Source organism: Micropterus dolomieu, linkage group LG15 (genome assembly GCF_021292245.1).
Source record: "Micropterus dolomieu isolate WLL.071019.BEF.003 ecotype Adirondacks linkage group LG15, ASM2129224v1, whole genome shotgun sequence".
NCBI classification, from domain to species: Eukaryota; Metazoa; Chordata; class Actinopteri; order Centrarchiformes; family Centrarchidae; genus Micropterus; species Micropterus dolomieu.
Window position 1 is genome coordinate 4,041,621 of NC_060164.1, and position 15,659 is coordinate 4,057,279.

Genomic DNA, 15,659 nt, shown 5'->3' on the forward strand with positions numbered 1-15,659 from the left:
TTAACTCTCCTATTCGTTTGCACTATTGCTCTTGTGGTTTTAATTTTTATGAGGTTTTTATGCACAGCTCCTCTTCTGTTTACCTTTTTAAATAATTTCGATGGTCGGGGGACAGACACCGTCACTATAGGATTTTCACTAAGTAACTCCTGAAATGGAGGAGCAGAGAAGTGTGTTAGACTGCGACTCTGCGTAGGGTTTTGGGTGGGTAACTGCTGAATTAGAAGGGCAGAGAAGTGTGTTAGACTGCAACTCTGCCTCCTGGTCTCAACTCTGGGTTGTCATGGATTTGGTCCACTAATAAACTTGGCCAGATTTCTAGAAATGAGAGCTGCTCCTTCCCAAGTGGGATGGATGCCGTCTCTCCGGATCAAACCAGGTCTTCCCCAGAAAGTCTGCCAATGATCTACAAAGAGCACATTGTTTGCTCGAAAGTGTACAAAGAAGGAAAAAAACCCAAAAAAGATGAAGTATTTTATTTTTCTTTCATCTTTTTCTTTTTCTTGAAAACATTTTTTTTTTTAGGAATTGCTATTTTCCACACAACTTGCTTCTTCTTGCCGCTTTGTGTCTCTTTTGTTTCTGCTCTTTATGGATCTATTTCGACTTCACTCAGACCATCAGCATGGTCTTACCTTGAATGATCCTTCTACCTAGACCATATGTCAACAAAGTCATGTGACTTGGCATGGCTCACCACCTATAATCTGGGTGAACATGCTTCTTCCACTTTGCCTTACTCGCTTCATCCGAGAGCAGTAAGTATTCCATGAACTCCACTATAAACAATCCGACACTCCACTGCAGCTGCCACAGGACCTTGTTGTTCGCAGTGAGTGGGAGTTTTGTTTTCAACCCTCCCTCGTCCATTTGTGAGTGGTAGTTTTTACATCCCATTTAGGACCTATTCATGATTTTTCCTCAGTACTGAGGTCCATTTACTTTTCTGACATTGAATTCATTCATCTAAGTTTATTATTGTACTGGAAACACCATTGTGGTGCTATTTGTGTTGTTGTTATTCCGTGTTTGCAGTGGGCATACTTTAATTTGATAAATTTTTGGTCAGAAGCCCAGTTGGTGAATGCCCCCCCAACCCCCTTCTTGTTTGGGGGTGGCACATTTTATGGGGGATATTGAAAACCCATGCTCAGATGTGTGCACACTCCTGATCATGGGGATCATAGCAAGATTACACCCAGCAAGACAGCTAGTCTTTCAGACAGAGTGGGTGAAATCTAGGCTCAGTGTCTCTGGCAAAGTCACAGAGCTACACGATCAAAGTGTGTCCTCTTATGACGGGCTGCCATCACATCAGGAAGAAAAGCTTGTTCTACTGGATGTCCTTTCATTATATGCACATGACTCCCAATCTGAAAGTGACAGGCTATCGGTGGACAATGTGAAGGAAGCGAGACTTGATTCCTCACAGTGTGAGGTAGAGTCAGGTCATGTCAGCACAGGGGAAAATGACCTGAGCTACTGATAGTGTGTGAAATATTTTGAGTGCAGCCATAATTATGGGGATGAGCATGTTGGTTGTCTGGGCTGGTATTTTCCTGTCCCATCACTCGGTTTCTGTTCCAGAGACTGGGCTGGCGGATATGGTAGTCGAAAGGGAAAGGGCGGCTCGGATGTCCAACCCCTCGTGCCCAGTGAAGAAATTTCACAAGAAATGTGTCGGATTTACAATGCGGCTCCAAGAGCGGCTTGCTTGGGTAACGCTTTAGCTATTTTGTTGGCAGCTATTACACTGTGGGTCCTGAAGATCATAACAACATGGCCTTAATTGACTGAGCCCTTATAGCTCATGCCCAGCTTACAAGGGACTTTGGTGCCACCAGACAGAGTTGGCTGGCACAGACCTCCATACTGGAGAATATCAGAAATATACCTCACTAACATATCTGTCGTGCCTGGCAGTGTTTCATCCAGACTCTCAGAGTATAGGATAGGTTTGCAGCACAAAAGAATGTATTCAGCACACATTCAGCAGAGCAGGTGGTACCTGGAATAGACCCAGGGGCTCTCAGCCCCCACACCAGTCTTCGTGGTCTTGGAGGATTTGACAGGCAGCCTGGTACAGAATTTGTAGCCTCAGATAGAGGAGTAAAACACTACAGCGTCAACTAGGGTACCAGCCACGCTCTTACCCCAAGGGGCCACCCCAATGAAGATATCCCCCTAGAGGTTCAGGACCTCAGAAGAACATCAGCTAGGGCTGGGGGGCCGACCACCAAAGCTGTTTTCCAGCCACGCCTGGAAAGTTGGAAAATATGCACATCAGACCAGTGACTTGTGGCTACTGTGGCAAAATGGAGACAGAATCCAGTTTCTGCAGCGTCCCCCTTACCTTTTCCAGGGTCCGTATGGATACAAAACATATTTTGGAATCCATCGAGAGAAGGGAGTGGTTCACTTCCCTAGAGTTAAAGGACACATACTTTCATGTCTCCATTTGCCCAGACCACAGAGCGTTTCTGCAGTTTAGGGTCCTCCCATTTGGCCTTTCTCTCTCACCTGGGTAGTAATGGCTGCTCTATCCCCCCTTCAAAAATTCGACTTGAAGATCCTGAAGGTTAATCTGCGCCCTGCAGTCAGGCTGTGCTGGACACAATGAAGGTCATATACAAGCCTTAGGGTTCAAGTTCAATATGGAAAAATCTCAACCCGAGGCAGCACACAATGTTTGTGCGTCTATGCGTGAATTCCCTTACAGTGTCAGCTTCCCTCTGCCCTCAGAGGGTTGGGACTTTTAACCTGGTTGAACAGTTTCATCTAGGCAGGCAGCTAGTAATGGCTCAATTTCAGACGTGGTTGGGTATGCAGAGGAGGTTGAATGGCTTTTATTGTTATTTGTTTTAGATGTACTTACTGGTTGAGGCAGCCTCTACATATATTAGGACTTTGTTCATAATAAGGGTATAAATATTGTATAAATGTATAAATAAAGTGTTGAGAAAGAAAGTGAAAATTGAAAATTGCTCTACAGTATACAGCTCTGTGGGTTGCAAGGAGCACCAAATCACTGTACTACACTGTCCACACTTGTGATGTGATTTGTCACAAATATTCAATAGTCTAAAACATTACATGAAAGTGTACTATGCTTTCAATTGTTCATTGATTTTAAAACTAATTATATCCAAAATATTTGTATTTTCAGCTTTCTTTAGATCTTTATTACACAGAAGATGAGATTTATGAGTTGTCATTGCTAAGGGAACCACGTAACCCCAAATCACTGGTAAGTTTCAGCAGAAATGGTTTGTATTTGTTTTTTTTATTGTTGTGTTTTGTGTTCAGGCTTGTCCACACTGAGTATGTCCAGTTTCAAAAAACTTGATATTTCGTCTGAAAGGTTAAAGATCCTTTTGTCCTGTATCATAATACTTCTTTTTGACGACTTACAAATATTTTAACCTGTGCTGTCATTCAGCATTCAGGGCAAGAAAATATTACCTTTTTAATCTGTAGTCCTGGTATAACAGAGTATTTGCTGATCCAAGTCCTGTGTATGTGTACTGTATGTTTCTTTACAGCCTACCTCTCCAACAACTCCCAACAAGCCCCTGGCCCCACTGGACTGGGCTTCTGGTGTCACCACCAAACCAGACCCTTCTGTGGTCAATAAACACATCAGGAAGTTGGTGGATGTGAGTAGACAACATCCATTTTCAGAGTATGCCTCCACAATATAGAAAACTGCTACTGGTAGGACATATGTTGAGGTATGTGTGAAATATCTTTGAAATTATTTTTTCTTGTCAATGGGAAGTCTGTATTTAGGAATTATGACCATGACCATGATGGCTATATTTCTCAAGAGGACTTTGAGAGCATCGCTGCTAACTTTCCTTTCCTGGACTCCTTCTGTGTTTTGGACAAAGATCAGTGAGTGTTATGAATAGATGTTCAAATAATTAACTGTAACACACTAAGTGTATTTTGGAGTCCAAGCTAGTCACAGCATGATGTCCTGGCTTGCAAGAACAGTAGTTCTCAATCTGTGGTTTGTGTACCACCTGTAGTACAGCCCCAAGTGGTCTTTTCTAACAATGCAAATGAATGAAACATTTTAGATAATTTGTATAACCTGCAGGACTGGAACACCTGTGATTGACTGCCATCTCTTTACTTTGCATCTTCCTTTCTTTCTTCTCCCTTTCCACCTCTCTTTCAGAGATGGATTGATCAGTAAGGATGAGATGATAGCGTATTTCCTTCGGGCTAACCCACTGCAGTGTAAGATGGGTCCAGGTTTCATCCACAACTTCCAGGAGATGACATACCTGAAGCCCACCTTCTGTGAACATTGTGCTGGATTTGTGTGTATCTCTAAGATTCTGTCACTGCACGTTTCATGCCTCCTTAATTACACTCCTGTTATTGAAAGTTTGCAGACATTACAATTAAACTGACTGGACTGCCTTGAGCCAGTTAATTGGATATTACTCGCTGTTGTACCTGTTGAACTCTTGTTCTCATTGTTACCAGTAATTCTGGTAAAAATTGTAATGATGTGCAATGTGCACAATATGAACAGTATGTATTCTACAACATGTAACTTTCTGAGATCTGCCAGCTCTTGAGCGGGGTAGAACCTCACTGTGAGGTCACATTCTCACAGATTTAACAGTCATACACACATGGAAATGTTGTGATCATTGTATCTTTGTGGCTTTAGAAAAATGCGTCCATGCGCTTCTTTTTCTAATGTTATTTTTTTTGTATTTTCTGTACCATTCCCCTTCCTCTCATTCCTGCAGCTCTGGGGAATCATCAAACAGGGCTACAAGTGCAAAGGTATTGTTTCATAGCATTCTTCTTTAAAGACCAATGAACATGGTTTTATTGCTTTATTGTCAATATTGCCATTATAAAATACAGGATTGCACAATGAAATGCAGTTGTAGCCCCCTATACAATACAAAAATGTATAAACACATATTCAAATATTTTAAATTAGAATATAATATAACAATAAAATAAACAATACAGTAAATAAATAAACCACATTTATATACACTCATATAGAAACAAAAAATGTTATATGCAAGTTGTAATGAGTGTAGTGCAAAGGTTCAAAGGTTCCTATGGTAATGTAGGAGAAACACTACTTTAATAAACACTTGTAGTCAGGGTACCACCCTATTAATAACAGGGAAATTAAACTAAATCAATCAAAACACAATTATTAATTTGATCAGTCTCTTAAGTAATTGAATTCTTTCGATAGGTTGACCTTGTCTTCTGCATCAAGTAAAATGACAATTTCTTATGGATTAAGTGAGGCCTTTGATTTAAAGCTACATATTGAATAAGTTAATAAATGAAGGATTAATTAAAAAAACAGATGGATAGCAGATATTGTGATGATATATGTCCTGCTGTTATCTAAAGAATTTTGCAAAAAATGTAAAATTACTTGAAAGCATAAATACTGGGCGAGTCATCTAAAGAAAGACACTTTGTCGGGTGTGATGTGTACATTGTTTCGGCCTAAAATGCCTGATTTTGCACAAGGTTTTGTAAAAAATTGCACTGAAAGTTGTGATGTTCTTAGGCATTTTTTACTATGAAATTGTGGGAATAAGTGAAAGCTGCAAAGGTAGATGCGATTTTGTTGTAACCCTGCATATTTAAACTGACTCACCCTGATTCCTTCAATGTTTGCCTGTGTCACAGTGATTTGTCTCCTCTGTGTTGTTTTGCTGTTTGTTGGTCAGTAGACGATTTCCTTTTATGTTCGATCACAGTACTGCACGTTTCGCCGGAAACAGTGATGATTGGTCAAAATTGCAAGTCGCGCTGAATTCACTGGGATCTTTGGAATTTGTGTTAATAGTTGTAATTGCAAAATCCTGGAGGGACTGATTATGTTATGGACATCTAAGTTTGAAAGATGAATGAGCAATACAAATGATAGCCTGTTAAATTTTAGTTTACCTTGATATAAACCAATGTTAAAGCAAAAGCACCTTCTTTTAGAAGTAGTTTAGTATTTGCCACCTGAAAGAGGCATGGAAAATTGAAATATAGCCAAACATATAGATACAGTTATGATAAGATGCACAGTATACAGTATATACAGTAACAGTATATGGAACAATCTAATGTTGTAAAAAACAGAATTTTACTGATCAGGAAATAAAATAACTTAAATTAATTTCATTTTAGTAAACCAAACACTACCATCAACACTTCAACCTAATTATAAATAGTATATTTTCTCATTTACCCCAGTGGAATAGTTATGCAGATTAGGATAATTTGTTCAGGCATTGGGCCAATTTGAGAGAACTGACCCTTTAAGAAATGTGAAACTGGAAACATCTTTCAGTTCAACTGCCGTGATGCTTTGGATTTTCATACAGACCATGCTTCCCATCTGGCAATCAAGACCAAAGTAACATTATCTGCCTGTCTTGAAGTTTTGCCCCGTATGTCAGTTGATGTGTCTATATTTACTTTACAGACTGTGGCGTTAACTGTCATAAACAATGTCGGGAGCTGCTGGTTCTGGCCTGTAGGAAGCTGATCCGCTCCAGCTCTCTGGGCAGTGTTTCTCCAGCCAGACTGACCCACAGCTCACTGCCCAGCAGCCCCGCACTGCCCACCTGTAAAGGTCATTCTCAGCTACAGACATTTACTGAACAAGGCCAAACGAACTGCACAGAAAAATGGATTTATACATTTAAAGTAAATTGTAGTTACATGTGAGCTTTTATTTTACATACCAGAATTTGATGAGAAGCCACTGTAATAACTCTTTTTAGCACACCAGGATTTATACCATATACTTGATCGATTTGTTCACAAGTTTCTTTATTCCCCAGATGAGGACGAGGTCTTTGAGTTCCCAGCTGTAACATCAGCAGGTCCAGCTCCGGACACTCAATCCATTACCCTGATGACCGGCTCAGCCCAGAGGATCTCTGTGCGCCTGCAGAGGGCTACCACCAGCCAGGCCACTCAGACCGAGCCCCTGTGGTCTGAACACAGCTGGGGGGCCACAGATGGTGGCTCCCACACCTTCCCCAAAATGAAATACAGGGGTCACAGGAAAACATCTAAAAATAAAGGTTTTGCCCGCTGGGAAAACCAGAATGAGGGGCAGCACCAGGCAGTTTCGACACGGTGCAGCATGGACTCTCAGGAGAAGTCAGACGTCTCAGAAGAACCCTTACAGAACGGGATTACACGCAGAGGAAAGGTAATGGAGCAGATGATATACCGTTACTATGAAATGGAACCTTTGGAATTCCAATGAATCTTTTCAGCCATAGTAATGGATGTCCATTCTCGACCTTGGGAATAGTAGCTTTGGCAAAAATAATCTTAACTCAAAGTTTACTTCCTTACCCTCATCAGTGAATGGCGTTGTCACACTGATTCACTGATGATTACAGCGAGATCATTAAGTCAAACCACTTCAAACATGTTGTTAGATAGGGAAAAGATATGGACAGACAGAAATCAGCATGCCACTGAAGCTGCACAAGCGGCTGTGCTACCGATGAGATGTGAAATAAGATCCAAGAAGTTCAGTTTGAGTAACAGATCCATTAGGCTTATCAGACACTTCATCCTGACTCTGCTTTTTATACTGTGAGACAGGATTTTACATCTCTGGAAAGAGGGGCAAATATTTTATCTTCGGCATACACAGTGCTTTTGCCTGTCTGAATATGGCCACTGTTTTGATACACAGTGCTTTTAATAGTGAGGAGCTACAGCAAGGCTACGAGACAACAGATGGCAACTAAGGGTGGCTGAATTTGACAGACATGTCTTTAAAGCTGTAGTTCCTCTACTAGCCACCATGCTGTGTCTAAGAAAAGGCTTAAAGGTTCAGTGTGTAAGCTTTATTGGCATCTAGTGGTGAGGGTAGCGAATTGCAACCGACAACTTACTTCAAACAAACCAGACGACTACTACTACTACTTATTTTTGTATGTATGTACATTGCACGTACGTATTCAACGTAGTGACAAAACACAATTGAATTGAAATCAACAGAAAACACTGAAACACAAAGATGAAGTTTTTGTTTGAGAATTGCTGATCACATAATGAGAGGAGGAGAGAGGACCACATCATTTCTACAGAACATTATCACACATTCTAATAATAACTTGAATTATTGAAAAATGAATTTACAAACATAATTTCAAATTTAGTAAGCGGAAAAATATCCTGTGAGTTTTGAAATGATTAGAGAAATGATTTTTGGATTTTTAGTATGATTTGTGTTATGCCATGCCCATCTATTGCATTTGTGGCGCAGTTTGGTCCATTTATGTGCTGAGCCACCCCACTTTTGAAGTTCATTAGTCAATATCTTGAACACTAAATAAGCTATCAACATGCTTTATGCAACTTGTGATAAACTTGGTCCAATAATGATCACTGGAAAATTTGGTAGCAATTGGACCTACTGTTATCAGAGTTCTGTTCTACCCCTTCAGGGTTTTAACCCTAATGAGACGACACAATCTCAAAGGTTAAGGAGTGCAGGGGATCCAGCTGTGATCTGGTCAGTAATAAATGACGTTGCTTCAAATTACAAGTAAAGGATGTCTCATTTCTCTAAAAAAATGTTTCCTGGTTTCGTCTGTCCTTGCATTTTCAGTGGGAGGGACAAAGTGAGGGAAACATGGACGCAGTAAGGGATTTGGGATGTACCTAATGTGCATGCCGTGGGAAGCAGAAAAGCCTCGTGCCAACATCAGCTAGGCAGCAGCTGAAGAACATTTACATTTCACAACAACAGTGCTGTTTTGATCACATTTTTGCGTCAGTGTCTGTCTTGGCCACTAGATTGGAGCATTTGAATACCGACTGCCCACCCTCCAAATGTGTCATTTCATGGTTTATGCTGAATGTAATCAAAGTTTCTGGATGCGTGTGTGAAACCTTGAACTTTTTTGTATTCTATAGAATTAATTAACATGTGATTTTCTTTATTCTTTTACATTTGTTCCTCCAAAGTTTGTTTTCTTTTTGTTTTATTTCTTTTGATAAAACGTGTGCCTTGAAAAACTGAAGAGAAGCAGTCACAATAGCTCAACTTCCTAATTTTTTGTCATTTACAGTATTTTTAATTTATTTCCTACTTTTGTTAACAGGGACATGCACATCAATAAACATTGCTGCAAGTGTGCCGGAGATAACCAGCTATTTATCATGTGGAGTCCCTGGAGAGATGTAGAATAGGATATAAACATGTAGAGCAATAATGAAAAGATGATAATGATAATATGTAAAGATCATATGTACCATTCCCTACATCATTAATCTAACTATGTTGTCAGATAATCATTTAAACACAAATTTAAACGCTCTTCTCTCCAGGACAGCTGACTTGGTTGCAGTGGTGAAGGCCAGTCATGGGGTTCCAGAAAGGCCCTAGCGGCTGGGACCAGGAAGCTCTGTCTGGGGGATGTGCTGGGCTGCCTGAGGTCCCCCTTCTGTGACCTGGAGCTATCATGTCCTCTCTAGACTCAGCGCAGGTAGAGCTACAAATGGATGCAGTGTAACTGCACGGAGGGACATCATGTGCGATCTCTGGGAGCGGTCACAAAGACTGAGGAGAGGAGCTCAGTGGTTAACGGACTAACACCCACTGTGAACCACATCACATCTCCATCCTCGCCTCCTGTGCAGCGTAATCAGCTGGGGATCAGTGTACATTACTAAAATGCAATTTGGGGTCTGTTTTGATCCAGGATGTACATAACATCACCACTTGAAGAAATGAGAAGAAACATTTTTTAAACTTCACAAACATGTGGAATTCAGCTGAGTGGATAAATTCTGGCCAGTTACTTTATGTAAGCCCAATTTAAAATCCAGCTTGGGTACAGTATGACAAAGTCTCCTGCTTTATCTGAAGCAACAAACAAGTTCTTAGTGGTCACAGCCCAAGTTGGAATGATTGGAAAAAGCATGATGGATGTGGGTGAGTGGGTAGATATTTGTGTGGAGTTGCAAAAAGGGAAAGTCCAAATGAAAGTGAATGTTAAGGGTATGCGACGCTTCAGCCATATAGAATGTTGATGATGGACAATTCTGCAAAACACTGGATTATGTTAAATTATGTTTTTGAGTGTTCATTGCCAATGTTTTTTAATGATTTATTCCTACAATATTTGCACCCGGCAACTACAGTGTGCTTAATTCTCCCACCTTTTCAGAGCAACAGAACTAACCCAAAATAAGTGAATCATTGTTATATAAATTTATATATACTGTATTTAAATTTGTTTTAGTTTTTTTTATAAAAGCTGGAAGATTTAAAATGCTCTAATAAAAACAAATCAAACAAAGATTTAATGGAATACAATACTTACGTACGTACTTTAACTTATATAAATAATAATAATAATAATCTTTATTTATAAAGCCCCTTTCAAAACAATGTTGCAGAGTGCTTTCACAAGACCAAAGAAACAAAAGCGAACAAAATGAGATACACGGTAAAACCTTGAAGAAAAGTTATGAAATTAAAATACAGTCAAAAGAAAAATAGATAATTAAATTCAACTAAAATCAGTAAAGGCTCTTCTGTAAAACTATGTTTTAAGAAGGGACTCAGCCGCCCGTAAATGTACAGCCAACAGTAATGCCGCTCTGGCCAACTAGCCCACAGGAAACAGTTTTAATGTGAAAGGCTGTGACATTGCGATGGTGGCCATCAGCTCCTGTTAGAGAACATAAGCTGAACCCGTGGTCCCGCCCCGGTTAACATAGGCCTTTCTTAGTTTGTACATCCTCGATTCCTTTCCTCCTCTCCTTGTGCCTTAGTCCCTCCCACTCGACATGAGAACAGAGGAGTCAAGGCAACAGGCATTTAATGAAATGAGACCACCATGGATGTCGTTAAGCCTATTTTAGGGGGGCTGAAGCTACCCCAAAATGGTCCTGAACCCAGCAAATAATAATAAGAAGATTTGTTTTTATTTTATTTTACAGTGCAGACATGTAGCCCTACTCAACAAAGAAAAGCAATAATATTGATAAATATGATAATATGATAATAATACAAATATAATTTGTACTTATTGGCATTCTGGTTGTTTCCTCTGGGGGAGGCTGCATTTCATTGCTTCTCTGCCGAGCAACGTTACCCTTATTACACACACAGATGAAAGGTGAAGGAAGATTAGGTGCGGGAAGCTTCCGGTCTACAATATGAAGCGAATGTGGAAGTCCCTGAAACCTGCATTCTATTGAAAATCCAGCAGGTGGCGACTCTTCTGGCTTCAAAAAGAAATCCGGCTCCATTAGAAATAATGGGGAAATGATACTTCTCAGCTGAATAATTACCCCAGTAAACACTTTGCTGATGAGTTTATGATCTCGGTTGCTAATTTCAAGTCTTCTTCAACACAAAATGATGTTCATTTAGTAAATTATGATCCCATTTATTTAAAAATAGACCAAAAAGCAGAGTATGTTTCAGGGCAGGATTATCCATGATTGGCAGGTCGTTACCATGGCGACCAATCGGCCAAACTCGAGGCTTCAAAACGGCAGTCCACAAACCAATGGGTAACGTCACGCTGACTACGTCCATTTCTTACATACAGTCTATGGTTTGACTTAAAGCTGTGCTGCGCAGTGCTGACTTAACATGATGCAAGCTGGACTTAAAATAGGGCATGCTGGTTAGAAATGTTGTCCAACTTTCGCTGGCGCTGCAAAACATCACCATGTCACATGACCAGTGGCGGCTGATGAAAACTATTTTAGGTGGGGCTGTGCCATAAGTTTCAGTAACCGTCCCAATACAATGTAACACAAACTGCAGGACACCAGTGCTTCATGAAATAGACAGAAATTATTTAATGCCAATATTAAAAAGTTCTTACACAAAAACATAAACAGTGAACATAAACATAGAAAGTGGCATGACGAGAAAATACTCAAGTAAAGTACAAATACCTCTAATTTGTACTTAAGTACAGTAGTCCACCACTGGAAATAACCACATCTTAACACTTCAGAGCTGCCTATAAACTACACAGCTTACCTCTGGAGCCAACCGCTGTTGTTCTCCTTGTCGATGTACCATAGCACAAGCACAAACTGGCAGTGGGTGGAAATGTCAGTTGTCTCATCAGCCTGAATAGCAAGATATTCTTCCTCCAGAATGTAATCTTTAAGACTGACAGCATGCAGTCCAAAAGTTTGTTTTGCATGGTCTTTGAGGTGCCTTTGAAAATGGTAGCTGTCTTAAGGTGCTCCTCCAACACACTGTCCAGCAAGGCAACAAGCTCTACTGAAAACGCCAGGGTTGTGAAAGGATTCTGTCTCATTGTGGCCGCGCATGGCCAGCTCAAAGGCCCCGCAGAGTTAAACACAATTATCTTTGATAAATCGTGCCAGTTCTTATCCACCTCTTCGTTGTGTTTCCTCACCCCAATCCTGTGGCCTTTGTCAGCTGTGTAGCGATGTTAATTCTGCCTAGCATGGCTAGCTTCAAGGCCAAAGCTGAAAGCCTGTATCTTGAGTTCCGCATTCAGCATTGTCTAATTTAGAACGTCAGGTGTCCCTCTACCAGAGATGCGCACAAGTCTCTGAGAAAGAGTCCAAGTCACGTCTCAAGTCTCTGAGCTAGAGTCCAAGTCAAGTCTCAATTCACTGAGCTAGAGTCCAAGTCAAGTCTCAATTCACTGAGCTAGAGTCCAAGTCAAGTCTCAAGTCTCTGAGCTAGAGTTAAAAGTCACGTCTCAAGTCTCTGAGAAAGAGTCCAAGTCACGTCTCAAATCTCTGAGCTAGAGTCCAAGTCACATCTCTAGTCTCTGAGCTAGAGTCCAAGTCACGTCTCAAGTCTCTGAGCTAGAGTCCAAGTCAAGTCTCAAGTCTCTGAGCTAGAGTTAAAAGTCACGTCTCAAGTCTCTGAGAAAGAGTCCAAGTCACGTCTCAAGTCTCTGAGCTCGAGTCCAAGTCACGTCATAAGTCTTTGAGCTAGACTCCAAGTCACGTCTCAAGTCTCTGAGCTAGACTCCAATTCATGTCGGAAGTCTCTGAGCTAGAGTCTAAGTCAAGTGTCAAGTCTCTGAGAAAGAGTCCAAGACAAGTCTCAAGTCACTGAGCTAGAGTCCAAGTCATGTCTCAAGTCTCTGAGCTAGAGTCTAAGTCAAGTCTCAAGTCTCTGAGCTAGAGTCCAAGTCAAGTCTCAAGTCTCTGAGCTAGAGTCCAAGTCACGTCTCAAGTCTCTGAGCTAGAGTCCAAGTCACGTCTCAAGTCACTGAGCTAGAGTCCAAGTCACGTCTCAAGTCTCTGAGCTAGAGTCCAAGTCACGTCTCAAGTCTCTGAGCTAGAGTCCAAGTCAAGTCTCATGTCTTTGAGCTAGAGTCCAAGTCACGTCTCAAGTCTTTGAGCTAGAGTCCAAGTCACGTCTCAAGTCTCTGAGCTAGAGTCCAAGTCAAGTCTCAAGTTACTGAGCTAGAATTTTATAACCTGTTTTTTACTTACAGAGCACAACCATGTAATGTGCAATGCAATTAATGACAGCTTATAAACTACTGTAAGTCAACACACCCCGCAGACTCTCAAACCCAATGTAACGTTAACTAAATAAAGCTGTAGCGTCACATGATCAACAATAAACCTGTAACCTCTTTGCAGCCATAAATGATTACGTTAATCGACCACCACAAGTTTGGCAAGTAAACAAACGCTCATTCATCTTTTCATAAGGAACGACAGGCAGAGTTAACCTCCCGTAGGTCGTGGCTAAAGCAAGAAGCAAGCTAAAATTAGATTTGTTGTCCTCTCTCATGTGTGGCTGCGCGCAGCAGATACTACGTGTTACGTAGGCAGGTTATAAGTAACGTAGGGAGGGGAATAACAGCATGCTCATCAGATGTTTCCTTAAAATAAACATTGTTCACGAGTCTCAGGTCAAGTCTGAAGTCAATGTGTGTGCGACTTAAGTCAGACTCGAGTCCAAGTCTCAAACTCGAGTCCCCATCTCTGCTCTCTACCACCGACTGACTCTGCTTACGGTGATAAATGTATCATCCTTCAGGCATCAGATTCGAGGACGCTGATTGGCTTAATTTATGTCACTATGGGCATATCTTGTGTCAACAATTGGCTTCTCTAATGTACTGCCTCTGCGATATTTTTAGCACCCCAGAAGAGATCAGTGGATGAGCATGAAGCTAATTTCCCCCCCAAACATAATTATTTAGCCTACATTTTGTATATTACACATTATTGTGCATTTTAAACACATATGTGCTTAAAAAAGTAAGTGGTGTTTTTTTCAAAAATGTTTATTTTAAAAAGAAAAAGAAAAACACTTTCCACCACCAGAGAGGGCGGCACCCTAGCACCCTCTATTGGCCAGCCGCCACTGCACATGACATTAAAACCTTGCCGGAGCAAGGCAGCTTACTTTTCTCTGGCTGCACAAAGTTGGAACCTGATCTCGTGGCATTTTTCTTCTTCTGTGCAAATCAGATCAGTCATACTAAGCTCACAGTAAGCTCACACAGGTAGAATAGTCCGAATTGACGGCGCGGTTTTTACAGCCTATATCTAGAGTATTTCATCACAATATCAGTCCACACAGGCTGTTGCTGTCAGTCAAAACTAAATTTCATAGTGTTCCTGTTAATGGTGTTGTACTGGTATAAGCTATCCTTCAACTCAGTGACCAGGTGGATATTGGAAGATATTTAAGGAGATTGAGAGAGAAGCAGGAGACTGGTAGGGCAGCGGATTCTGAGGTCAGTAGTGGTCTAAAGGTCTAAGGAAATGTGGGCTGTTTTCTTTTCTTCTAACAACAGACATTTTTTGGCAGGTCTAGGTACCAAGGCAAAGCTGAACCCACTTAACTTTCTGCATTGACAGAAATAAATTGAATAAATATGTAGATGCTGCCTAAATGTAGGATACAAATGAGCATTTACCCATAGATATACACACATGAAAATATAATAAACATACATACAAATAGTAATTGTTACTACAAACCTTACAAGGCGCTACACAAACGATGGAGGGCAGAGAGTTTGATTGTGCATTTGATGATCAGCATCATTTTAAATAACTGATACAACTTATGAATACAAAGGGAACAAAGTCCTGCTCCCGCCATGAGTTGTATATTCCAGCTGTGTGTCGTGCCTCTTTCATACTTTACAGGTGCAGAATAAACTTCTTCCATTTTGCTCATTTAGATGCATTTTAGGAATTGAACTGTCTTTCAAGATGGCGTGCTGAGACTGATGTCTGGGTCACGGCGGCCAGGAGGATGAAGGAGAGAGGAGACAAGGAGAGGAGGCGGCAGAGAATAGAGAAATGAGAAGAGCCCCATCTCAGAAAGGGGAAATCTCCACCGCACCTCCTCTCTGCATTTATGATTGACCAGTCTATGGTGCCCTCTGCTGGACATCATTGAAATACAGTACACATGCATCCATTCATCTTCAACCACTTATCCGGGGTCAGGTCTCGGGATTCAGTACACATGCATATATGCGTGTATTTGACTATTTTTCACTATAGTATTTCTTTGATTTGTTTTATTTAGGTATTTTAAATATTCCATAATAAGGGTATAATGAAACAAGGGTTCCATGAGGGTACAAGTTTGTCTTTGCGTCTCTTTCGACACAAAGTGATGATTGATTGATCAA

The 15,659-nt window shown here is 40.8% G+C and overlaps 1 protein-coding gene across 7 annotated transcripts in view; it reads left to right on the forward strand.

Annotated features, from left to right (window-relative positions):
• Positions 1–10,258, forward strand: part of rasgrp3 (RAS guanyl releasing protein 3 (calcium and DAG-regulated)) — a 53,523-nt gene extending 43,265 nt beyond the window's left edge. For 5 of the 7 annotated variants that reach the window (XM_046071147.1, XM_046071148.1, XM_046071150.1 and 2 more), the window contains 8 exons: positions 3,167–3,247; positions 3,543–3,656; positions 3,779–3,894; positions 4,184–4,328; positions 4,770–4,806; positions 6,479–6,628; positions 6,840–7,216; positions 9,358–10,258. In XM_046071147.1, the coding sequence (XP_045927103.1) occupies positions 3,167–3,247; positions 3,543–3,656; positions 3,779–3,894; positions 4,184–4,328; positions 4,770–4,806; positions 6,479–6,628; positions 6,840–7,216; positions 9,358–9,366 (1,029 nt within the window). In that variant the 3' untranslated portion in view covers positions 9,367–10,258. Of the gene's footprint in view, positions 1–3,166; positions 3,248–3,542; positions 3,657–3,778; positions 3,895–4,183; positions 4,329–4,769; positions 4,807–6,478; positions 6,720–6,839; positions 7,217–9,357 lie in introns of those variants that run through there. The other 2 variants (XM_046071152.1, XM_046071153.1) reach the window with 2 other exon arrangements.
• Positions 10,259–15,659: the final 5,401 nt, after the last annotated feature.